This window comes from Neolamprologus brichardi, chromosome 15, assembly GCF_056152115.1.
Source record: "Neolamprologus brichardi isolate AB-2024 chromosome 15, ASM5615211v1, whole genome shotgun sequence".
Taxonomy (NCBI): domain Eukaryota; kingdom Metazoa; phylum Chordata; class Actinopteri; order Cichliformes; family Cichlidae; genus Neolamprologus; species Neolamprologus brichardi.
In genome coordinates, this window is record NC_142118.1 from 11,210,371 (window position 1) to 11,237,209 (window position 26,839).

The 26,839-nt window shown below is 40.8% G+C and overlaps 1 protein-coding gene across 3 annotated transcripts in view; it reads right to left on the minus strand.

Moving 5' to 3' along the window:
- The window catches only part of stxbp5a (syntaxin binding protein 5a (tomosyn)), a 97,985-nt gene that overhangs the window by 58,767 nt on the left and 12,379 nt on the right, over window positions 1–26,839 (minus strand). For all 3 annotated transcript variants that reach the window (XM_087852338.1, XM_087852337.1, XM_087852336.1), the window contains exons 4-5: window positions 4,278–4,359; window positions 2,955–3,055 (exon numbers count right to left, since the gene is read on the minus strand). In XM_087852338.1, the coding sequence (XP_087708464.1) occupies window positions 2,955–3,055; window positions 4,278–4,359 (183 nt within the window). The remainder of the gene's footprint in view (window positions 1–2,954; window positions 3,056–4,277; window positions 4,360–26,839) is intronic.

A 26,839-nucleotide genomic window follows, 5' to 3' on the forward strand; every position in this document is an offset into this window, starting at 1 on the left:
GAAAGACTTCTTCATGAAGCTCAGTTATCTGAATTTTCTCCAACTTGTTACATGTTGTGTATTGATTTCAACTGAATGGGGCTGAGAAGATGAATGAATTAAATGGATGCTCCATTCTCCTGCTCCTACCTTATAACCTTCTTTGGTAATCTCTAGCTTTCTTTTCTTGTTCTATTTCCGTCTCAAATTCGTTAACTGTTCTAAGCTTCTTCCTAAGATTTTTTCAGTTGCTCCTGTTGCATTAGTTTAACGGTCTTCTCTAATTTTTCCATTTCAAACGTGTCAAGTGACTTTGCAGCTTCTTTTTCCCGTCTTGACGTCTCTTAAGATGCAGTAACTCTGCTCTTCTTTGATGCTGTGTCTTGAGGTCATTCAGCTGGGCGGCAATGTTTACTAAATGTCAGAGGCAGTCAAGCGCCTCCACAAGAACACAATCCGCCCTAAAAGCTGCTGCTGGCCACCTGTCCATCACATCATCGCCATCTCAGATCATTTGTTCTGAGGTTTAACCCTTTCACCGCTTTCCACAGTGACAGATCGCGGGCCAGTGATATGATTGGCTCTGATGGGTGTACACTAACTTCCTGGAGGTGAGGTGATTCTGTACTTGTGTCTCAGAATTTAAACTGCATTAAAAAAAAATGCAGTATTCAGACAGTATGACTTAGAATTTTGCCAGTATGTGCACCATTCCCTCTGTCCTTTAGATGCAACCCTGAGAAGATGTCTATCCTGGCACCTTTATTATCATAACAATACACAATACAATTACAGGCAAAAAACAGTGTTGATTCTTCAGAGATTTACATCACAATCTAATGTTAGGAAGTGGTTTACTAGCGAGCAATAATATAATAATAATGTACCGTATTTTTCAGACCATAACGCGCTCCGGATTATAAGGCACACTATCAAGGAACGGGTCTGTTTTCATACATAAGGCACACCAGATTATAAGGCGCATTAATTGAAACAAAACAGTTAGATAAGTTAAACTTTACTCAACTCATTCTTCTTGCTTTCTCCACTTCCGTACCATTGATTCATTAATGTTGAATTCTCTTGCAGCTGCTCTATTCCCATGTTGTTGCAGTATATTAATGATTAACCTCGTATTGTGGATTAATTATCTCAGTTGTTCTCCTGACTGAAGTTTGGTCCGTTTACAGCATCCTTGTAGTTGTCCCTAACCATCGGGAACCCTCACGTTAACTTTTACCGAGTGGAAAAAGTTCATCCTCCAGCTTCACTGTGTTTGTTATGCTAACATAGCGGTGTCGCTAGCGATCACGTAGCACGTCATTATATACCAGCTAGCCCAACTTCAGTCACCCTACAGAAGTCACTGCTGTTTAGTTTTCTATCTTCATTTATGTTGGAAGTGATAGCAGAGCTGTACGTTTTTAATTTTTTCAGAAATCTATCAGTCAGAACATGCTATATCATGTTTAGGTGGAAACTAACGAGCTAACTTCCTGCTAACTTCTAACGCCATTAAATTGAATAAATCCTGTTTTCATGGATGCCTGGATGTTAAACTTAATTGTTGCACCTGGTAAAGCAGCAACGTTGATCATTTTATTAAAGATGAAAGAATTTAGACAGTTTTTAACTCTCAGTGATGCCGCACTGCTCGTTTAACTTTGGGACCTGAAGCAGACTGAGTTTTGGACCCAGATTACTCGTTGAGGCTCCTGACCACGGTAGCTGTAATGCTCAGACAATCCATTAAGCGGTGCAGCTTCGTAGCTTACCAAAGTCGTACTAAAGCATTTTTTGCCAGATTTTTGAGTGCCGTGTAGCACATAAAATCAGTTCGAGGTCAGTAAGCACAACCAGAACTCATACATTAGGCGCCCTGGATTATAAGAGGAACTGTCATTTTTGAGAAAATTAGTATTTTAAGTATTTTCACGGTGGCACGGTGGTTAGCACTGTTGCCGCACAGCAAGAAGGTCCAAGTTCAATTCCACCATCAGGCTGGGGTCTTTCTGTGTGGAGTTTGCATGTTCTCCCCGTGTTTGTGTGGTTTCCCTCCGGGTATTCCGGCTTCCTCCCACCGTCCAAAGACATGCAGCTTGTGGGGATAGGTTAATTGGATAATCCAAATTGCCACTAGGTGTGAATGTGAGTGCGAATGGTTGTCTGTCCCTGTGTGTTGGCCCTGCGACAGACTGGCGACCTGTCCAGGGTGTACCTCGCCTCTCGCCCTATGACAGCTGGGATAGGCTCCAGCGCCCCCTGCAACCCTGAAAAAGGATAAGCGGAAGCGAATGGATGGATGGATAGTATTTTAAGTGCGCCTTATAGTGTGGAAAATACGGTAATAATTTCGATTGAAACATGCAAAGTGGCCGAACAAATATGTATAGACTGCTTTTCTTCTTCAGGGTAACAATAGGGTAGATTTGTCCAGTGGAGAAAAGGTTTACATCACCATACCTGATCAACTACTTAAAAAAAAAATCACTCACATTACTTCTGTTTTTATTCATGACATGTTTGTGTCTCTGCGTGGTGTAAACTGGTATAAACCTTCAGATGTTTGGGTAGGTTTCACACCTGTGCCCCAGTGATGGGAAAAACCTCAAAGGCAAAGCAAGTGACCCAAATACCAAGTGTTTAGTTGGAGACCAACAGAGAGAGAAAACGAGAGTATCAGACTCTCTGTCACTTCCAGTGCTCTGCGCACAGTTTTGCAAGCGCACAGACAAATGTGCCAAATGAAATACCATCTGTTTGCATATTGTATGACTGCAAAAACTAACAGCTGAAACAGGCAGCAAACTGACACTAACCCTACTCAGAAAATCACGGTTCATGTTGCACCAGACCAGGTGTGGGGTCTAACTGAGCATGCAGAGAAACAACTGAGAGAAAAACTGGAAAGCAAGTGGACTCAGTTTAGTATGGTGTTTCTGACCAGCTGCAGCTTTTATGCGTGACCCACTTACCTCTCTCTGTTGAACTTGAGGGAGTGGAGGATGGCTGGTCTCTTCTGTCTCAGGTTCCATAGGTGGACGCTGTCATCTGCCAAAGCGCTCACCAGCGCCCCCTGTCATAACAGAGGCATTGAGTTTCCTTTTTTGAAGGTGACAAAGGAAAAGCATTCACACAAACACGGGTAGCATCATTAACTACATACTATTGAAGCTTCCATGAACACATCTGCACATTTTGTCTGTGAGGATGACATGTATTAGTCAGACTGCATTCCCTAGAAACTCAGGGAACTGAGTTTAAATCAGGCAGCTTTCTCCCAGGTAACGATGATGATTCATAAGATGTATATGAGTGTATGTCTGTGTGTGTGTGTGGGAGGTACAAAAAAAATCATCTCGATCTCCCTAAGGGTTCGTTTGAGCTGCTGAGTCACAGCCACACAGAAGCTAACACACACAAGCACACATACCGGAAATACTAAGTATGAAATACTGCACTGGTCATTAGTGATAAAAATCTGAAAAGGTAGTCAAAAATGTTTTTGTCTGGCCTGTACAGTACTGTGCAAAAGTCTTGAGTCTTGAAAAAACCCCTCATAATTTCTAATTTCTTTAGCTTATTCTTTAAAAAATAGCTAGGATAACACAGTTAGTCAGGCACAAATAGTATTTTTTAATTAAAGAACCGTTGACATATCTCAGCATGCTGTGCAGTGATTTGAGAAAACTGGACAACAACAAGAAAAGTGCCGTAAAATTTTGAACCATCGTGCAATACCATATGATCTCAAACACACTGTCAATGCAGTAAAAGTATACCTTTATAGAAAAGACATCAGAGTCCAGACATCAACATTGTTGTAGCACTGTACAATGATTTTAACCGAGCTACTTTTGCACAGTATTGTAGCTTAAAATTATATAAGAGGTTTTCTGGTGCAGAATAATGTTTGGGTAAGTTGTGCTGTGACTGTGTTATTAAAAGGAACAAGCCAAAAAACAGTTAAACTGCCACAAGATGTAAAACAACTTCATGTTATATTGTTTTTTAAATCAATTCAGCACAATAAACTTTCAACGCATCAGTATAGTTCAAACACAAGCAGCCATATTGTTCTAAACTGGAAAAAGCTCAATTTTACCTGATAAGATCAACGACGTAACAAACAAGGTTGGAGAAAATCGTAGCATGGCTGTTGATTGCTAAATTTCAAGACTAAACAGCAGTTGTTTTAAATAGCAAAATCAGCCTAGAAGCTGCAATCAGTTATCAAGCGGGTACTAGAAGTAACCACAAGTAAAAATGGGAGTCATTTCTCTGTTTTTGTAACCTACCTCATTGATGAGAAACTGTAGCTGGATGACAGCCGCTCCACTCTCATGCTGACAGTAACACTCCACACCAGGACGCCCGAACCTGAAAGGCTCTCAGTCAAGGAACGTACAGTTCCAGCAAAGAGATCATCAAAGCAATAGCGCATGTTTTTGTTTGTGCAGAGAAAGCCGGTGTGTTCTGTGTCTGCATGAGAGAAGAAAAAAATGGCAAAAAAGAACAAGTGCCTCAGCATTTGAAAGCTCGAGGGTCACGACACCTGATTTAAATGTCATGACATGTGTTCCTGGGTAATTGTTAGGAAGGAAAACGAAACATCCACAGTGACGTAAATTTTATGGTCTGGTAACAGAGATTCAGCCCATTCCTTCCCTCCAACAAAACTCTTTACAGTGCAAGACTTCCTCCTTACACACATTTCATTTAAAATATTAGCTCATTATGTACCCTACAGATAAAAATCACAGGGATCAGTTTCACTAAGGAGCATTTCATTTTAACCGTACGCTCTCAGTATGTATGCACTGCAAACGTAACTCAGGAAACAGTTAAGCCACTTACAGTAGACGACTGCAGTTCTGTAGAAATAGCAATAAATATACAGAATCAACACAAAACAGAGCTACAGTAAGGAACAGACACAGACAGATTGACAGCGAGAAAATGGAAATGTGGGGTCATGAATTCAAGTATAGAGAATATGAATCAGCAGAGAGGAGGTGGATATTATGTGACCAGCTGAGCAAATAAGAGCAGGAAGTAAAAAAAAAAAGAAGAAGAAGAGAAAGGGCACATTTGGATATACTGTACACTGACAATTCTAACAACAGACGCAGAGAGAGAAAATAGACACAACGATGGAAGTTTTTTCCTTTCTTTAAAAAAAATAAATAAATAAAGGGGGAAACGAAAGGAAAGAGCACAAGTCTAGCAAAGAATAGCAAGTTTCCTTTCTCGAGGAGAGTGAGTGGGTGAGCTTACTGATTATTTTTATTCTTCCCATGAGTATCAGCACTAAGGCAGGGGGTGTCAATTTTCATATGGGGGCACATGAAGACACCGCACTCTGGGGATGACACTATCGCTCATCATTAATATGCGAGGGGAGGGAGTTGTGTGTTTTGGCATGTGGCCAGCTACAGTAAATTTCCTGAAGAGCTCGATATTTCTCTTGAATCTACATAGACACAAGAAGCAGGATGATTCAAAGGCAGAGAGAGAAGTGTTGGTTCAACAGTGGTAGCGGCAGCAACAACAAACAAGAAGAAGCTTATCTCACTTGAATGCAAACACCAATAATCAAGTCCCACTCAACACAGTGCGCCATGTGCCATAAGCCCTAAACATAGGTATATTTTATCAAAGTATTTTACAGGTGATCATAACACCTACGAAGCCTTCAACGCAGCTAGCATTCACCCAGCTATGTGAGGCTTTTCGTTTCCTCCACATTTATTCTTCTTTTGGCCTCAATACACAGGAAGGTATATATAAATACACGCACTACAGTATATATATATTTATCTGAACTCTATTCGTATTTTTGGTCATTTAGTTCTTTGTATTTAGTCATCTGTAGCTATGTTGACAACAAGGTGTTGTCTGATAGCATGGACAAGGCTATGCCTAAACCAGCTCGAGTCAGTATGTTTTATATTGATCTTATTATTATGTGTAAATCACAAAGTTCGCTCATAGCAAAGAATCCACAGAGAACTGCTGCATCATTAACCATCAGTGTTGGGAAGGTTACTTTTAAAATGTATTCCATTACAGAATACAGAATACATGCCCCAAAATGTATTCTGTAACGTATTCCGTTACGTTACTCAATGAGAGTAACGTATTCTGAATACTTTGGATTACTTAATATATTATCGTGCTTTTCACAACTACGTGAATGTACTATTGCTGTGATTTATTACTGTTACTGAAAGTCCGAACCGTAGTAAAGGGACCTCTGGCTAATACGGCGGGTTCCGTGTTGGGCTCGTAGCCGAAAAATAGCTTTACTTTGTTGTCTGGGTCAACTTTGCTTGCGTGAGACAGAGAGAGGCGTTGAAAGGCTGCTCCAACGGAACGTATTGTATCGGAGGAAAACACGAACAAAGTGTACAGTCGAGTCTTAATAGCTTACTTACAACTGGGCTCGTCAGGCACTCTTCTTGGCTGCAGTGGTTATTATTATATTTACATGCTTCCAGCTCCCGTTTTTGCCCGACGATAACTCGTACTTTTCTACTCTCCTTTTTCTCCCTCCTCGCGCTCACAGACACATAACGTGTATGGCAGTCCATTCTCCCTGCAGCACGGACTACACTGCCCATGATGCTACATTCTTTAGAGCTATACCTGTAGCATTCTGCCTATTAGCTTAGCACAACAACAACAACTGCACTCTCTCACCCAGGACACACACAGAGAGAGAGAGAGCGTTTCCCTGTAACCATGGCAACCGTAACGCTGCCACCCGGAACAACAGAACGTAGCTGTCAAACAAAACCCAAACAGTCCTGACCCGCCACAATATGAAACAGGAAAGTACCGCCGTGTAATCCATTTATTTCAACAAAGTAACTGTATTCTAAATACCACCTTTTTAAACGGTAACTGTAACGGAATACAGTTACTCATATTTTGTATTTTAAATACGTAACGGCGGTACATGTATTCCGTTACTCCCCAACACTGTTAACCATGGAGCTCTCATTAGGCAGCAGCAGGTAGTCAGTTTTAGCTTTTAGCAACTCAATAACCGGATATTTTCATCAAGAGCTGGTTGAATCTGAATGGGACTGTGAAGAATTTCCACTCATTTGAATTCCTGTTTTACCCTGGACAGGATTATGTCTAAGGTAATGAAAGCCCTAGGACCCTTTGACAGTTTTTCTAAATATTCTATCAGGAAATTTAGGGTGACTTTTAATTCAGCGTTTACTTAGGTTGCTCATGTTGAATGGTTTTGCACACTGTCCTTCTATGGACCCAGTGACACCGCTTTTTCAATAATGTTTTTGTTGTAAAGCACTTTGTGATATTTATCTTGGACGGTGCTACAGAAAGAAAAAATATTGGGGCAAAGTCTCAACAAATACCTGACAAGGAATTCACCTGGTAAAACAGGTTGTTATAGAACAGAGTTTTAATTGCTGAAAGGGGGTTTTGTTTGGTTTAATCCAAATCCAGTTGTAACCTCAATGTCTGTACTGAATAATTTTACTTTTACATCTAGAATTTTTTTTATACCTGGTGTTGTTACTCAACATAATCTGTAATTTAAAAACTGCATTCTTCTTCTTGAGTTTGCCAAATTGGTTTCATATGAAAAAAATGACATACCAGCAGGTAGCTCTCTGTTTCTTAAGGAGTAGCAAAGTGACTGAAGACTACACACACGTAAGCTAACCTATTTATTTAGAAATAAAATGTGATACAATGTTTACAATGTGGTTTATCATTTGCAGTATTGGGAGCAACACATTCCATTTAATCACATTACATTTCTCAGTGATGCAGCAGCATACCACGCCACAGTGATTACATTACATTTACAATTATGCTATCACTTGCGTTACAAAGGTTCAAACCAACAATTTTTTTCTTCTTTTTGTGCACTTGTGCTACAATCGGCTGATTTTACAAAATAGTGGGGCAATCTACCGCTTTTCAGAAGTGGACACCTGTGCACTGGGTTTATTTTTATTGCACAAAGAGACAAGACCACAATGGCACAAACTTCCCCCAAGCCAGAAATAACTACATTGCACTGCTAGCACAACGTTAGCTCTTTGTAAGCATCTGCACAAAAAGCCATAAGCTAGCCAAGAACCCAAAATGATGTTAAAGCTGAGTGCCAACCCCAGCCCAGGACCTAGAGCCTAAACTTCAACAGGTAGTAAAGGCAGTGATGAGCAGTCAGGCTTGTAGCACTGTAGCGTCCATTTTGACATTTACATGTTTTTACAGTAAAATGCTGTGAAATGGCATGTTGCATAAAACCTTTGTGGTTTTATGGAGAAATGTGGTGCATGTCTACCACTGTGATGCCATTTGTGTGTGGTTACAAAAATGTTCTTGACAAATTTTTAAAAACCACAAACAGAGGACATAAAGAAGAAGTTTAGTGACTGCAAAACTCCTCAGACGGTGTTAAGTTTGGGTCTAGTTACAAATGAAGAAATAAAAAAGAGAATACTGAATATAACAGAGGGCCAAAGAGCTCATCAGCATGCACCAAACCTTTACATTCAGTGGATGAGAATCTCAGTGCTCTCGCCACTTGACCTAGTGTGCCTCCTTTCCTCTAGCATACTGCTACTAGCTAAACTGTCACAGGGTAATGTAAGCCAAATGTGCAAGTAAGGGGGGAGAGAATGATTATAAATATATAAATGTTGTGTTCATATTATATAAGTGTTTTTTACATTACACATCACCCAACTTTTTTTGGAACTGAGGCAGTACTTTGCACGGCTAATGTAGCTAATGTCACCATTAGTTTTGATCGTGTGTACAGAGTTTAGTCCAACCTGTTTTAAAGGGACAATAATTTAGAAATTGTGCCTCAACTTTGAGAATTTCCATGCAACCTCAATTCTGCTGTTTGTTTGTTTTTCCATCATTTCCTGCTGGAATACATTTTTGAAAATCGAATACGATTGCGTTGTATGGCATAGCAACTGCAGTCTCTCTACTTCTAGGTCTGATTCTGACCTAGAACATTCAAAAATACAATAAATAGTATGGTCCACAATAAACAGCACAGTTGAAATAAAAGGGGCTTATACTATGAAGTAGTGTGGGAATTTATATATCTACAACAGTGATAAAAACAAAGAAAAGTAAAAAAGGAAGTTAGTTAAAAGTAGTAAAAGTAAGACTGAAGACTGACATTGTGGAAGACAGAAGTGCAAATTGCATTAATAAATATTAGATCAGAGCAGACTAGGCTTAGAAAAGGCTTGACAGGACAAGGGCAAAGACAGAATATTTCAGACAGAGAAAAAAAGATGTGCCGCTCGTTTTTTTTAATATTTAAGCATGTAAAACAATCCTAGCAGACTTCTAAAATAAAAAAAGAAAATGATATTATTGGCCTGTAAATGATAACAAGGAATTTTTTTTCAACAAAACTCAAACAAAGTAAACGGCAGTACAAATGTTCTTAACCATCAGGTCACAAAGTGGAGCTAAATCAGCCTGCATGACATCACCTTATGAAATTAAAGAACCATTTTTGGATAATTAGTGCGAAAGTGGCCCTTGTACACATTTTGTCTTTCATCTCTTTGCAGAAAGCTGCTGAGCAAACGGGCAGAAGGGCCAGCTTGCTGTTAGTTAAGATGGTTTGGACCCAGCGACAGTGCAGACCATCTAAGTCAAAGTGGCTTAATTGAAAACTCTGTCTGAATGTTGCCTGGCAACCAAATCTTCCTCTCTGTAAAAGAGAGGAAACGATTTAAGGTTGTGCTTTTTAAACTGCTCTTATTGCTTTCTCTCTGAAGGAAGGCAGTCATCCCACATGTACGATATCATGAAGCGAACACACACACACACACACACGTGCGCCTGGGGATGTGATCAGAAAAACATCCTGCCGCAAAATATGTTGAAAACACTGGCTTTTTAAAAATTGTTTCAGTGAGTGTCGCTCACTTTTGGTTATAACCTCAACAAGAGGGTATGACCAAAAGAAACTGGCCATAGACTGAATTTCCTCATGTGTAGTTCAGTTTGAGTTTATCTCTGCTCTGTGTTTCTCAATTGACATGCACCAATTCCCTCGGCATCCAATCAAGAGTAACCAAAACTGTCAAAAGTGCCCTGGTTTTGCTCTTCTTATGTGTTATATTGTTGTTGTTGTGTCTCTTCAGGCAAATAGAGGAACTGCAGGACAAAAATCAACATTTTCTTTTTACCATTTGCTGACATTTCAAAGAACTAATGATTAATTAAGGAACAACAAAAGTCAACAAATCACTAAACAGGCCAACAAGCAATTCATTAAACAAAAGCAACTATATAAAAATGTTTTGTATTGAATGCCCTTTCTGCTGATCTCAATATCTGATTAAATCTTTATGCAGTAAAAGAAAGCTTCTACTTGTGTTTTTGTAAACCTCTGGCACCGAGTAAATGTTTTCTTATGCTTTGTCAAAATGACTTTCCTATAAAAATACAAGTTCCCTCTGGCAGTGTGTTTGTGCTGCAATTTCATGGCAGGGTGGGGAAAAAAACCAACAACAACACAGTTTTCAATTCCTGTGGATTGTTTTCACATCACTGACTTTTAACGTGTTATAACAACACTGACCGAATATTTTAGCAGATGAAGAATGAGGAAGACAAATTAGAGACAAAGACAAAGTTTCTATAATGACCATGCTTTTCTGTATCGCTCGACGTACGACCACGATTCCAAAAGAGTGCAAACACTGTAAAAAGAAAATAAAAGCAACAGAACATAGAAAACGCATCGAGTGCCTGAACTGATGTGAAGATGGCACAGGTTCACCAATTGGGGGAAAGAACTGCATCTACAAACTGTGAAACGATTTCTGAACATTGCTCCTCAACGTAAAATTGCGAAGACTTTGAATATGACTGTGCCATCCACAAATGCAGGTTAACATTTATCATCCAAAGAAGAAACCATATGTGAACATGATTTAAAAATAGTGGCATCTTCTGCTGGCTGAAGCTCATTAACATGGACTACCCCAGGACTGTTGAGCAGCTAGAGTCCTGTATCAGACAGCGAGGGAGCAACGTTCCCATCCCAAAAGTCCAGCAGCTGGTCTCCTCGATCCCTGCCCGTTTATGGACTGTTGTTAAAAGAAAAGCTACACAGTGGTAAATACAGCCTGTGTTGCCGTCGTCAAGTTTAAAATGGGCTAATATTTTTCATTAAATAGTAAAATGTCACCGTTTAAACATTTAATTTGCTTCCTATGTTCTATTGTAAATAAACTTGGTTGTATGAGATTTACAAATGGTCGCATTCTGCGTTTATTTACATTTTGCACAATGTTCCAACTTTTTAGAAACTGGGTTAGTACACGGAATAAAGCGAATGGATTTTACCTCTAATATTTTCTCAGAGGAAAGCATTTTAGTTACTCACAGTCCAGTACTGGTTGCATTACTGAAAACAGAATAAGAATATTACATAACCACAATGATATTCACCACTTTGTAAATAAAAAGTCCGGGACAAGTCAGTTGTATGTTTTTTTTAAACAAACATGCTCCAAGCTGTCTCAGCTCGATGCACATGGGACAGGCTCAGTAGGAGCCGTGTCGCAGTTGTCGACAAGAGCGGTCCTCATTCATTTTTACTCGAGCGAGCTCTGTCTCAGTTTACGTCCCACCCACTGCACCGACTCTAAAAGTGGACAGACTGACCTCAGGCAGCGATAGCAGCGAGACAAGTCAGGAAGACAGAGAGCAAAAGCAGAAAGTGGGTCAGCGTCCCGTCTTGTCAAGCCTAATGAAAGTTTCCTGAGCTATTCTCGAAGTCAAAGATGACTGACAATTCGCTTTTTTATTGCTCTTCTTATATTTATCTTTGTCAAAGCCATGGGCAATTTTTCTGACAAATAAAGGTGAGTCAGTGGGAATTTGGTAAAGGAAAAACGGTCATAAGGAGGACTGGCTGTGGGAAACAGACTATGGTATGGAGCTCAGCTTATCTTGATAAGTGGAACTGAACAGGGATGAGCCTGTGTGTCATACAAGACAGTAATCTTTGTTAGCCTTTCTGCGCACATCAAACATGAACTCACTGTGCATGGTATGTTTTTGAGAGGAATAGCAAGCCACATCAAGGGAGTGCAGCTTCTGACGAGAACAGAATAAAGAGGGTGGACAAAGAGAGAGCGAGAGACTGTAACATGAATCGGAGTGATGCAAAATAATGAAAAGGCATGATAAAGAAATGAATTTGCAAAACGTGAAACATTAAGAAAAGTGACCATATCAGAGGAGTATACAGTGAAAGCGAAGGATGAAAAAAAAAATAGGCGATTAAAGGAGGATACAGAGGAAAAGGAATGAGGGAGAGGCAGTGAAAGAAAGCACCAGAAAGAGCAAGCCTGGGAGCACTGAGTTGCTGTGACGTTGGGCCTGAAGTGACGTCAAAGCTAGCCACTCATACATCACCCTGCCAAAAAGGAGGCGGGGCCACGGGGCACAGCACTGCTCTGCACTGGACCCAGTGACAGGGATGAGGTGATGGAAGTTGGGAGGCAGAAAATGAAAGGAACAGGGTGAAGGCGAAGCGAAAACAGTGGGGAAAAAAATGAAAGACAAACAGATATAAAAGAATAAGGAGGATAGATGCAGGGGAAATAATACCATAGCAACAGCAAACCAAAGAAACAAACTGAAACAGACAAAAATGTTGCAGAGAAACCCGCCCCGTGGACAAAGGACTCGGCTGCCTCTCCTCACATCATTGGCTCTCATTTAAAGGCAAAATCCTACTGATCGTACATAACGTCGCAGCAGACCTTCACCTCAGTCTGCTAGATCCCGTGTCACTTATCTCTCTTGCCCTTCCTCTGGCTGCCCACTGTTGTTAACATCCAATTTAAAAGCTGCTAAAGGAAGCTGTATCTCCTTTTTCTCCATCATGAACAAGCCCTGCGCTGCTATTACCAGACACCTTTGTTAAGTCAACCCATATTGCTTCATGCTGATTTGGCACATCTACAGATATCCTCATGCATTTTTGATAAAGATTATGATTGCATTTAATGGGCACTAAATGCATTTCAATGTATGAGTTAATCAATTAATTATTTTGGCATAGTCTAGAGTCCACAGTATATCTTGCAGGGTTAACACATTTTCATGTGCCTTTATAGCACTGTAGCACATTCTGTGTGTTCACAAGGACCCTGCTTTATAGTGTTGACATGGTTTTATTAATTTAGGTTTAAAAAAAACATGCAATGGGTAGAGAGAGCAGGGCTGGATTTTATTTATTTGCAGAGCAGCACAATGCTCAGTAGAACTTAATAGCATCTCAGCTGTAGAGCACACTGCAAGCTACAACAAGTTTCTGGGCACAGGTCTTCACACTGAGCTTTAGAGGTAGAATATTTTAGTACCAAAGAGCCCCCATTGACTTATTTGTGTTCATTTGTTTTCCTTCCGCCTTCCTCTGACACGGCAGTCAGGCACAGGACACACCAGTGACAGAGAGAGTGCAAAGATGCTCCGGAAATCACTCTTTTTCACGACTTTCAGTGTCACGCGTGCAAAACAGACCCACAAGTCGCGTCTTATAGTTATACCGAAACACAGGCAAAAAGCACAAATGCAAAAATCGTGTGCAAGCAGCATGCATGTAAAAAATAAATAAATAAATATGCAGAGTTGAGAAAACCGGTGATTTATTTGTTTAACACGCTCCTTGTATAAATAATCCCCCCCGACACATTTGATTTATTACGTAGTCAAACAATTAAACAGTGTTGAGCCAAAGTATTTTCCGCTGCCTCAGCTCCCACACACACACGTGCATATATATATATATATAACACCCCTTACGTCTATCTAGATGACATTCCTGTCAATGGCTATTTGCTGAAGAGCACAGCAACATGGCAGTAATCGCCCTCCAGGTTAAAAAAAAAGAGGGCTGTTTTAGGAATTTAAAGATAGGTAGCTTATTAGGAGCAGTAAGCTGCAGAATGACTGGTGCACTGGCAGGTCCATTGTGTTTAGAAAAATCATAATTTACCAAGAGTTGCAAAACAATGGGCAAAGAAGAATTACCAGCATTCCAGAAAAGATCACTTTTGACTTCTTCTTGTTTTTAGGACTTGTGTATTGTGTGTTGCACTGAATTAATCTAGCCACCATGCTACTGTGCTCATGTGAGCCTTTGGTCTTCTTGAGTGACTTATGAATGCAATGCAATGATGCAGAGGCAAAAATGTTTGTGTCCAATTGTACCAGAATCTCTGTTCCGTTAAGAAATATTAGTCTGGGTCTGAGCCAGTAGGCGATGCAGCCACAGTTGTGATTCACAGTAAAAATGCTGTAGGGATAATAGGGATTGTTGGGCTCTGGAGTATGGCCAGTTCTGCCCAGTATTAGGGTGTTAATAACCAAGAGTCTCATCTATACCAAGACAAGTCAGCGGTTAGCTACTGTGCATCCACTCAAGAGAAGCAAGAGAAAGAGAGTGAAGAAGAGGAGAAGGAATGAAATTATTCCACTGGCTGTAGAGATTGAAGGTGGGAAAGCGTAAGGGAGGGTGGGAGCGGAGAATCGGCAAGGCCAGAAAGGAAGCAGAGAGCGAAGGGGGTAAACTATGAGAGAATAAACGTTGAGTCAGCGGAACAGCTTGTGGCCGATTGCTGCTGCAAGAACATGCAAAGCAAAAGGGAGAAAACGAGAGATGTGAATGAAGGAGGAAGAGATGAGGTGAGATCGAAAGAGACAGGAGAGGAGAAGGGAAATAAAAGAGTGCGACATAAGAAAGAGGTAAGTGGATGAACAGGAATAGAAATACAGGGATATTTAGTTGTATGACAAGATCAGCTTTTCCTATTCCCTGAGCATTTTGGAAAGAAAGGAAAGATTTTTTTAGGTATGCTACTGCAACCGCCAAAAAGTCTAAAAGTCTCATTTAGATGACTCTGACAGCCTGCAGCTTAACAGAAGTCATGAGTTCTGCTGTTGTGATTGCAATGCAAAGCCAGTTAAAGGATTACGCCCCAACAGGCAATGGAGCTCAACACAACAGGGAGTGTGTGTGGATATTGGCACTGATTCCTTCTGATTTGGAGCCCCTTAGTGCTAAATTGATTACATTTAACTAGATCTAGGTTTTAATTTGATTCATTTACATTTTTGGTGTTTTCAGTTATGCCACACAAAGTGGGATAAAGCAGTTTTACTATGCATGAACTGTCAGAACCAGATGTTTCTGAATATTCGCTTTAAGGACAAATATGCCAGAAACTGAAGGGCTGAGGACTCGTCCACCTGCAATGTCTGTGCTGCCTATATTCTGTATAACGGTGGGGTTTAAAATGTAATAGTAATGCCAGCGAGTAACATCAGCATAGAAAGAGTCATATTTTCAGTGTATTTCATAGCCATCAGACAATCCCACAATTTGCCATATGATCGGATTTCACAGGAATGCCAATCGCATCATAAAGTAAATAACACCATTGTATAACCTTTCCAGCGCAACATGAACCGTGTGATTAGTTGTAACAACACCAAAATGCATTTTTAAGGTCACAGACGTTTGTAATCGGAAAATAGGATGGCGGACTGACATCCCGAAAGAACCATCAAAGTCGTCAAGCAAGCACCTTCACAGCTAATGTCATGTGACCACGTGGGGAACTTGATCATTCGCGATTATAGCCCAAAGGATGGTCCCATCTTTCGGCCAGATTGCGCACCGCTAGCAACAAGCAGTGGACAAGAAAAATTAAGTTTAGTGTACAATTTAAATCAGATGGAGATCACCAAGAATTCACAGGCCTCCTATGAGATCCCTCCCTGAGCCTGGTTCTGCCGGAGGTTTCTTCCTGTTAAAAGGGAGTTTTTCCTTCCCACTGTCGCCAAATTGCTTGCTCATACGGGGTCATATGATTGTTGGTTTTTTCCTCTGTATCTATTATTGTACGATCTACTGTGCAATATAAAGCGCCTTGGCGCTAGATAAATAAAATTGAATTGAATATGAGATGTATTATTTACTATATGACATTCTGGAACTTACGATAACCACACTGTAATGCCTCGATTTCCAAGAAAAGGACATTTTGCATATTCCACATCATTTAGCTCTAAATGAACCATTTACAAAATATTCAGTGGGTACACAAGGCTAGTATTTGATGCAAATACATGTTCACTCAAAAAGGTGCTGAGACTGAAAAGATTTGTATCTTTAAAATAAAAATTGTAATAATTAAAAATGTATTGTTTTTGTTTAGACCTAAAGAAATGCAGCTAGATTGCTGTGCAGAATAAAGAGGTTCCTGCAAAAAGAACCTTTTAGACCAGTTCTGGTTCACGTTCTGTAAAATGTTTAAGAGAGATCCTTGGCTTTGGCAGAGGATTGTGCTCTTCAGATGCCCTTCTTATTTCATATGTGACAAGAGAAATATTTGATAAAAATTAAAAATGAATCACACAACCCCCTTATCTCCAAAGGGATACTTGCGATTCCTTTGCACACAGACCTTATTTCTATTTCATCTGCCACACATTCGGTATACCGTGGTCAATGAATTGCACAAAATGAGCATTATCAATATGAAAACTGCGTTCAGTTCATAAGCTCATATCAGATAGGCCACCCAATTGGGTATTGAATTCAGGAAGGGCTGTGGAGAAGAGTAGGAATAAAAATCTCCTTAACATCTGAGCAATTTTACCCAGTAAACATAAGGTTTCGCAATAAAACACGATTATTATTGAATATAGTGAATGAAGAGAGCGAGGAGGCATCCAAAAGGCAGATCCAGTTGAAATGCTTAAAGTGTGTGAATAAGATACACGTGTAATAATTTTCTCTCTGTCACACAACTGAGAGATTGAAGACTGGGAAAAAAAGACAGAGGGGAAATAAAAGTGGCTTTTAAAGACAAAACCTCGAGTGGAGCTTGAGAAAGGCACCGGGGAGAATTATTTAAGGAAAAAACACGGCTGGAACGTATAAAGATAGAAAGGAAGGAGAAAGAGAGGAAAAGGGAGAAGAGGAGGAAGACACAAACATCTGCAGGACTAACTCGGTGACTGGTTTTTCCTGCTGTCTATGAATAATGGATGTGGCGAAAAGGAGCCAGTATATGCATTTAGATAGCCTCATGTATTATCCTTTCAGAGTAGTTGGGAAGAAAATGTTTTATTAGAATTTAAATCAATGCCAAATTAACCTTAAACACATTCACGTGGCAACATCGGGATACAAGTTTCAACAGCAATAAAATGCACCTGGAGACCTCGTTTATTCTGCTCTGAACGGGACTGCGTGGAAGGGAAAGTGTGCTGTGCTGTTTTCTGCTGTATTAACTCGAATAAAAACTAGCCACTAATTTCAAGCCAGGTTTGGGTGTGGGTGGTTGTCACGAAGAAATACAGATAAGCTAAGGAAGAAATATAATATATAATGCAAGCCCTTTTACAAAATCCAGTATATCTGTCCACTGAAATTTTTAAAAAATGCTTAAGTTTCTTACTTCCCCACATTGTTTTTTTTAGCTGCTTTTCGAGCTATGGCATGTGAAGCTCCTTGGACTTTTCAAAGCTAATGTGTTCAAAGATGGTGCTTAGTTTTCAACTAATCACAGATAGCTAGAAGACACTGGAGAGCTTAGTACTCGAGAGGTTAAGGTGAGAGGCAAGTCGCAGTGAGAGTCTCACATCCACAACTACAGTTAATTTCGATTTTTGTGTAACAACCACATTTTTGGACTGTGGGAAGAAATCACTGCAACTGCACCAACCACAGCACGCCCCTGCAATAACCTTACAGGGCAAATGATGCCTCTGATATCATCCTGCTTCAAATAAAGGTCTGTTACATGCTGCGGTTGAGGCATGCACTCCCCCCCGGCACTGATATCAAGCAAATCTTTCAAAGGTAGGATCATGGGAGATTAGTAAAGATTGGCCACTAATGTGTTTCTGTGTGCCAACCGATGCAGAGACAGATTGTGCTCTCAAGGTCATGGACCTGTGAGCTGCAAGTAAAGCAAAAATCGCTGTATTGCTAGACACGCAGCAGTATCTGATTGATAATATATACACATGCACACCTCAGCAATTATATATGTAAAGAATTGATCATTAAAAAGAAAACTATGAAGAAGAAATGAGGTTATCATCATCGGTTTGATGACTGAAATGACGAGAATGGAATCTATAGATTTACTCAGGCTGATGAATCGAGGTATTCGTACCACACTCCCTGCTGGCAATAATTCTGTTGTGTCTGGTTTAGGACTAATTAGGCATCGTTGGTACACTGTATGGTTGTCAGTTTGCCCGTAGCACAGCGGAGAAGGGCATCTTGCCAAGTGTCACGCAGCATATAAAATATTAAACTGAGTGCTGTCCTTTGCTCTTTGATTAATGCGAGACAGAAGGCCAAGTATTCCCAGCACTTAACCGGAGACTAGCGGTGAACTTGCACGCATGCACACATACACTGAGGCAGCAGGGTGCCACAGCCGGTAATGAAGGTGTCCTTCAACTTGAGGACAAAGGTTTAAGGTTTCCGATGTGAGCAGCCATCTGCCCTGCTGAAGTATCGTTGAGCAAAAAGCTGAATTCTTCACTTCTCTGCGGTACTATTCAGCAAAGACAAAGACATGCAAAGGAGGTTAAATGGTGATTGTAGTTTGGATCTAGGTGTGAACGTGAGTATGATTGTCTATCTCTGTGTTAGCCCTGGCAATCTGACCAAGCGTCCCCTGCTTCTCGCCCTGTTTCAGCTAGGACACCGCTTAAGGAGACTGCTGTTGTGATCTCAGAAAGGCAACCCACTCTCGCTCTCTGGGTGTCCATGCTGCCTCGGTAGTGCCGGGGATGTGCTGGTTTTGTTTCCGGGTCTTCCGGTGGTGCATTCTTTTTAACCATTTGTTATTTACTTTATTTCAGGCATTTTCTAAGGAAACAAAATGTATTTACAAGGTTAGACCACCACATTTGGTATGGCAACTAATATAATAGAGAGGTTCACTGGTATCATGATGATTTCTGGGCACCTTTATCAATGTGAATAAGATCAACTATATTTGTATAATATTTAAAAAACAATAAAGTTTCAATTTAAGCTTTAATTCACACTGCTAGCTGACCAAAACAGCCTAAACGCTTTGAAATCCCTGACCAGGCAAAGCTGTTATAAAATGCACTGATGGATGGATGAGTGTACATTTTAATACCTGTAAGTGCAGCTGTGAATTAATTCAGGAGATGCATTCAATTGGATTAAGCAATTCGGGGCACCGAAAAGGAAGCTATTCTCACTGAATGACAGGATTAAAAAGAGAAGAATGCATATTCACACAGGCAAATGCGCCATGCACTTAATTAAACAGCAGCGCTTTGATGACTCACATGTCCATCTGTGCAATATAAAAATATGTGGCTCCGACTGCAGCACAAACACTACAGTACATGTTTGTGTGCCATCTCCTTCATGCAGCGCAGTTATAGTCTCCTTGAGCTTCTTCCAGGGATTATAACAGGCAGGTTAGGGGGAAAAAACGGAGAGAGTCAGGCGAACACAGTGACATCACACAGCACATACAGGCTTTCAGGGATGGATTTGAAGTGAGTGCATGGTACAACAAAGACAGCTGCATAAGTCGACAGAATCGTTGCTGTTTATGAATGTGCGCGTGTCGGTGGGCGTTTATAGACATGTGCCGCGCTTTGTGGAGGGCGCCGAGGCCGTGACATTTCCCGTTTCGCCACTGAGTTTTGGGCAAAATGTATACAGCGTGGGAAAGACAGGAAAAAGAGCAACAGAGTGAGAGCACAAAAAAAGAAAGCACGTCTTCCTCGCTCTGCTGCTAATCCCCTCTGTCGCCTCTTCGCCTCTCTTGCTCGTACCATTGCTGTCATTTTTATCTCTATCGCCTTTCCGTCTGATGTGTCTTTCAACTTACTCCCCCCCCCTCTCCTATTCCAATACTCCTCCAAGTTGCCCATAGCCCAACTAAAACATGCATTTGCACACACACAAGCTGTGATGTGTTGTGTTTTGAAACTAGGACAATGGATGTCTGTGCGAATGTGTAATGCATGCGTGTCTGTTTGCACATATTTTACCAGAGCGTCTGTCTCTCTCTTATGCAGTTTTTCGAATCCCAGAACTCCCAAGTACGGCTGTAGATACATCGACCAGGCAAAGCTTGTTAAAAATAAATAAAATAACCTTTTATGAAGTCTAGTATAATCCGTTATTTGAACAGATTTTTGTTCTTCAGGTTCCTCATCTTACTATTTATGTTTGAAACTAAATTAATCTCAAGTAGGTGCTTTTTTAGACTTTGAGTCAAGATTGGGTTTCAACACACACACACACACACACACACACACACACACACACACACACGTTGCATTGTATACAATAGGCATCGGTACAAAATACTGCAAGTGCAAGAATACTACCATCATTGCCTGCTCGTGGTTTCTCCCTGCATTTAGTGCCTTCTTTACAAAGCCAAACGCTGCTGTTTGGATCAAGGTCAAATAACTGACTCAGCTAGTCAAGGATTCCCTGCTTATTCACCTTGAAAAGCTCTTTGGTTGCTTTATTACAAGTTTTTTTAGCTGTTCCTTTTGTTTCTCCATTATACTGACAGATTTACACTCGATCTTATATTCTTCGGGTTTTGGTGATTCTTAGTTTTTAAGGATCATTTGTATCTAGCTTCTTTGTATATTAACATGGCCGTAGGTTTCTATTGGCATTTATTATACTCTATTTGTAGTTAGTTTATATTCTAGTTAATCTTTTAGGTGATATGTATTGATTATTGTTTGTGGTCCCTGTCTGTCTACACTCTCTGTGCCTTGTCTCTGTAGTTGTCTGGTTTTCCTGTTGTGTAAAGTGAGTCTTGTTCTCTCTTTTTGTAACGTCTCTGCGTTTACTTCTTCCCTGCGTCAGGTTTGTATGACTTAAGTCTAGGTCTCCGTCTCACCGTTTCCTGTTTTACTTTGATAGTCCCTTGTCTTATGTGTGTTATGTTCAGTTTTGCTTCCCTAAATTCATTAATTGGATTCAACTTCCTGGGTGTTTTGTATTTTTGTTTGTTTGTGAGTATTAGGAACAAAGCTACCCTTTAAGTTTATGTTTAGTCGTGTGTAAACAGTGCAGATTTAATACTAAGCTGGACTAAATCTTCATTATTCAGAATAGCTGGTGGAAAATATGAGACACAAGGGGAAAAAATGGTGGTTTGAATGTTTGTGAGAAAGTTAATGTACAGACAATATAAAGTCAAACTAAATATACGAGTCGAGGCATCATCGTACGTCTAACTAGTCTTTGACTGTGATTTCAGCACAGTCCAGGTGTGGTACCGGCATTTCATGAAACAAGATCTTATGTCTCATTTTGTGTGTATTCTAACGGTTCTAGCGAACATTAAAATAAAATGATTTTAAAAAATGGGAAATTCTTTGTAAAATATCCGGTTGCAGGTTGTTTGTTTCCACTTTTATTTTGGATCGTCATTTTAAAGGCTTGCCAAATCCTCAAATTAATTTTGGAAGAAGAGCAGGCATGATGAAAGCATTATTGGAGAGACCTCTGGGAATCTGAGCCCAATAGAGCTTATTCAAAAATGATTCAGGGACTCTGTCTGAAGCCCAGAGCTGCTGCATCACATTAGTCCCACTGTTAGCTGGTACACAAGCAGAAATGCAGACGCTCATATACTAACACACACATGCTATATGCTGATAGACCCTTACACACACACACTGAACCAGCAGTTCTCCTTAGCTTTAAGTCCCACTGGCAGTAAAGACACCTCATGCATGCAGAATGAACCAGCTGTACACACACCCATGAACTCTCACAAAGGACAGGCATTTACATACATTAAATGCATATACTTAAAGAGCACAGTCTAATACAATGGCCTCAGCCATTAAAAATGCATAATACTGCAGCAACAGTTTCTAAAAATGACCACCTGGGCCAGCTGCTGATCGGTGCACAAGGATCAGCCTGAGAGTGAGATGAAACCTAACAATACTCTTCTTTAAAGGATTCAGTTTTGTTTGCATTTAAACCAGTGATGTAAGCGTCAGTGAAGTAGTTAACTGCATTCATTATCTGTCTGGATGCTAATATTTTGAGGTCTGTCGCAAAGGTTAATGCACTCACCATTGTTGCCCCCCGCCTCATCGTGTTATTGGCAATCATCAACGCCCACTTTTAATGTGAAAGCAAAAGCACTGCCAAGCGCCAGACAGGAGGAGAAATAAGGCCAACAGACCCCAGTCGAGGCTTAATGGGGGCCTAGCGGCGTGGCTTACTGAGACCTCTCCTACCGCTTGTTCATCGCTCACACCTGCTGGTCGCCTGAGAGACGGAGGGGGCTTCTGGCTTATCAAACAAATTAGCTGCTTCATCACAGGGATGAAAGTGGCGATACACAAGCTGTGAAGCTGTCCTTTTCTTCCACGGGCAGTCCTTGCTCGAAAACAGTCAAACAGAGAAACGATGCTCTGTTTGACGGAGGCCGGCGGATCTACAGTGCACTGTGTGGTGAGTAAAAAGCGATGGGTCTCCCAGCCCTCTAGGGGTCTGACACTTCAACCTGCTGTCACAGCAGACAAATGGCCAAAGTGCGGTGGCTTCTGCTTGGACAGAGGTCTGATTACAGTTAGATCAGAAGCCAATTTTTTGCCCTTCCAATCTCTGCAAACCCCACCCACACAGCACCACAGTTCTGAGTCACAGAGCTCAATGGCTGCAACCACTATGGCTAGCGTCCATATGCATACACTCCTACAGTACACTTTATCTCCCTCTAATTTCTCATCCTCCTCTTCACTTTTCTAAACTTAGATGCAACTTCGTCAATCTGCAGTGAGATCATCCCTCTGCTCTTCCTGTTGATTGTCATCTTGTCTCCTATAGCTGTAGGGCTTCCAGCCTGCTTGCGCTGCACTGAATGACAATCCAAGGACACATCTGCACCACTTTTAGGTATTTATGTCTTGACAGCTTTGCGTCATGTTGATGTTATTCCAGAAGTCTCCATGCTTATGAAAAACAAAAAGAATCCCAGTATACGTCTCCTCATATGGAGTTTGCCAACTCCCAGCTGGATGATGCTACAGCAGACAGACACATAGACATATAGCTCTTGGTCTCTGGACAAACAAGTCTAGAATTTTGTCCTTATTTACCCCCGTCAGCCCTCCTCCACATACATCCCCTCGGGTCCTGAGATGTGCATCTCAACATCCTTGCCCAACCACCCCCCACCATTTCCACATTTTATAGGACAATATCTTCCACGCTGTGGACATATCAGACAAAAGTGCAGCCCGACGGCCAGTCACGTGCCACAGAGAGACAAACATCTTGGTCGTTAGCATACTCTTATGGACTTAAATATAGGCCTGTCACACTTAGCAACAGGCTGAGAGCTGAGTGGGGAGGGGGGCCTGTGCACATGCCAGCCATGTGGCAGAGCATTAAAGCCTGAGTCATCGCGTCATGTGACATGCGTGTCTTGCCTGCAGGCACTCGGCAGGACTGCATACTAAAGAGCAGCCTAGAGAGAAGCAACAGGGGGATAAATACCATTGCAGCTACCAGCGGAGGAAGGCGAACGTCGGGATTTGCGGAGCTCTTATTGACAGACAAAGACTGTGCCAAGTCCAGGCTCGCAGTCTCAGTCGGCTAAAGTTTAGGACATTGGCTTTACTGAAGCAAACTCCATTACAAAATGCCATTTATTTAGGCTGGTAGCAGTGAGGCTTAAGTCACTGATCGGACATTTAGAGCCTTTTCTCTCGACCTGGGGAAAATTTCAAACGTTGTTTGCAATGTCACTGTCAGCATAAGGAAGAGACACAGAAGCCATCCAGCGCTCTCAGTCGAGGGAGGTGAAATAAATCGATATCCCAGTGCATGAATCTGCGATCAAACTAAGTTTGGCCAGTTCGTATGGAATAGATTATAATGTAAATGTAGGGCAAGCACAGCAAAATAAAACACAGAGCTCACTTGAGCAGGGCATGGGCACCGACAATAATATCTTCCTCCCAAATAGGAAAGCTAGACTCAGGGCTAAAAGGTGGATTTAAATTCAGGGTGGGGCTTTTGAAATGTTAGCAACAGCAATGACAGGCACTCCAAGCGCTGTGAAAGGCAGTCAAATGACCTAAAAGTGAGAGGCCACATATATCACAGCCTCCTACACTCAACTGCAATTTCCACTGTTGCAAAAGCAGCTGTGGAAATCCGAAAGATTTGAAATTCATATTGTTTAAATCGAGAGTAAATAGGATTTGTTTGTCTACTTGGATGCTTTCAGACAGACTGAAGACCTTGGTGACACATTACTGAAGTCAGTGGCAACAGCAAGCTGTAAGAGTGCACTTTCTGCTTTTATAAATGTACATGGTTATGTTTTAACTTTTCCATCGCTGCCCCCTTTGTGGCCATGGAAACCACAGAAGCTGCAGGACAATACAAGGACTCATTTTGCAGATGGGCTAATGAAGCTTTTTCTCATATAAAAGTAAAACATTTGAGGGGTTTTTTTTAAATTTCTTTACTTTTTTCCCCCCTTTTTTTTAGATGCTATTACACTCTGTCCTATCAGGAGATATTAACAACATTAAGTGTTACCAAAGCAAAGCATCTTGTACACGATTCAGCAAAAAAAAACGCAAGCAAAATACAACCTGTTTGTTTGTTCTAACATCATCTTTCCCCAGACACTGCCCACCAGCTACGCTTTATTTTATGTCAAATACTTTCTCTTTGACAAATAATGCACAGTGACAGCCATACAAGTGCTGCTATTTTGTTATTGTGGCACAGCTGCCCCTAGTGTGTTTCTTTACTAAGTTTCTAACATGTTACATATACACAAAACCACATACAATTCTAATTTATGTGTGTAAGGCCAGTGCAGGAGCAGAGCTCTTAAAAAAAAGAACACTTGAGAGGTCGTTCCAGCGTGGTGAGAATTTTTTCTGTTGGACAGAGAGCTGACAGAGACGCTAATATTCTACAGCTGGAGCTGATTTAGTTGACTATGTGGAAATTAGCCTTTAGCAAAGAAGATAAAAAGCATGGCATAGAAGACTCAGACTCAAATTGCATAATCGTACGTCTTGGACCTAAGCTGTGAAGCAATAAAACTATAGGAAACTTTGTGTGTTTGTCATAACAGATGGTTCACTTGTGTGAACGTTAAGGCCTTGCTGGGGTTAACTACACATAAATATAGAAAAGGCAAGGCAAGGACACCTACCTACTGTATGCATGCAGCTCTGTCTCTGTCTACAAGAGTCTTTATCACACACATACACCCACATCTCAGCGCATAAAAATGCAGTGACAGGCAATTCCTCAAGTTCTGACGCCTTGGGAACCTTTCTGTCTTTCCTCCTTTGCACACTCGCGAAAGGTTCAAATCTGGTTTTAGCCCTCAGGTTTTTGGTTGATTTGCAGCTTTACATGTTTTATGTATTCATGCTTACAGAATCATCAGCTGACCTCACATTATCTGCAAGCACCCTTTTGATATCAGGATTTATTTTTAGTCAGTGACTCGAGCTGCCCGTTCTCTGAGGCAGCAAGGCAACCTCAAACCATAACATTCCCAACACCATGATTTGCACTTAAAAACTGCCTTCAGCCAATGCCAAACATTGCTACTGTTTATGTCGCCAATTCTGTATCTATCTTTGACGTGTCACTCCAAAACACTTTATTCCAAAAGACCTGATTAATCATTTTCATTGGCAAACTGTAGTTTTGTTCTTTCTGGACAACAAAAACTCTTCTTGCCACGCTTCCCATTCAGATCGAATGTGTGGTATTTTCTGATTTTTTGAACAACAACAGTTGCAAGAGTTACTTTAAGATCCTCTGACTACATGTTGGGTTGTTTTAGACTTCTTTTAAATCAAGTGACGTGCTATTACGATGAATTTGCTGGAACAGACCGTCCTGGACACATCGGTAGTTATTTGAAATCTATACCACTTGTTTGAGTGATTTTCCTTACAGGGGAACGATTACTCTCAAGTCATTTGGAAACCTTTTCAAAAATCTTTTCCCTGGCTCACAGCCATCCAGAAGCCTTTTTGTCAGGGCCTTGGAGAGCTCTTGAGGACGTGAGGGTAAAAGAAAGCAAAGCAAACACCCTAGAAGGAAGAGGTTTAAACAAGACTGGGGCTACCTGCCACTCCTAATGGAGATTTTAATCCCTGATATCTAATCTGGAATTTGTGATTCTAATTTTATGATTTTGAAGAGGTGATAAATGTAGCTATGTACTTACTTTTTTGCGCAAAAGGAAGTCACTACAAATTGTCATTATGTTTACTTTACCTGTAGGCTGTATTTTAAAGATCAATTTTTTTAAACGTGTGAGAAACACTGGTAATTTTCATGTAATTTAATTAGATTTACATAATAAAACATCATTAACTAACAATCTGTCTGTTTCTGGAGTTTGGCATAATGTCCTTTTTACATTTTGCTTTTTAATTATGCTTAATTGGTCATAACCGTTGTGTTGGGGAAACAAAGCACATGTAGCGAACATTAACATGCGCGTCACCTCTCGCAAGATAAGCTCCATGGATGTCTGGGTAAAGCGATTGGAAGAGGAGAGTGTTCCGAAGCCAAATCATAAGGAAACACATGAAACATTAATGCGGAGGCAGCAGCGGCCCTTGAGACAGAGTGGAAGACTGCCTACAGTGGTTGAGCAGAAATAATTGGATGCAGAGAATAAGTAGCAAAATCAGGAGCTTAGATAAAATAAAATACATTTTAAAAGCAAAATGCATAGCAGAAGAA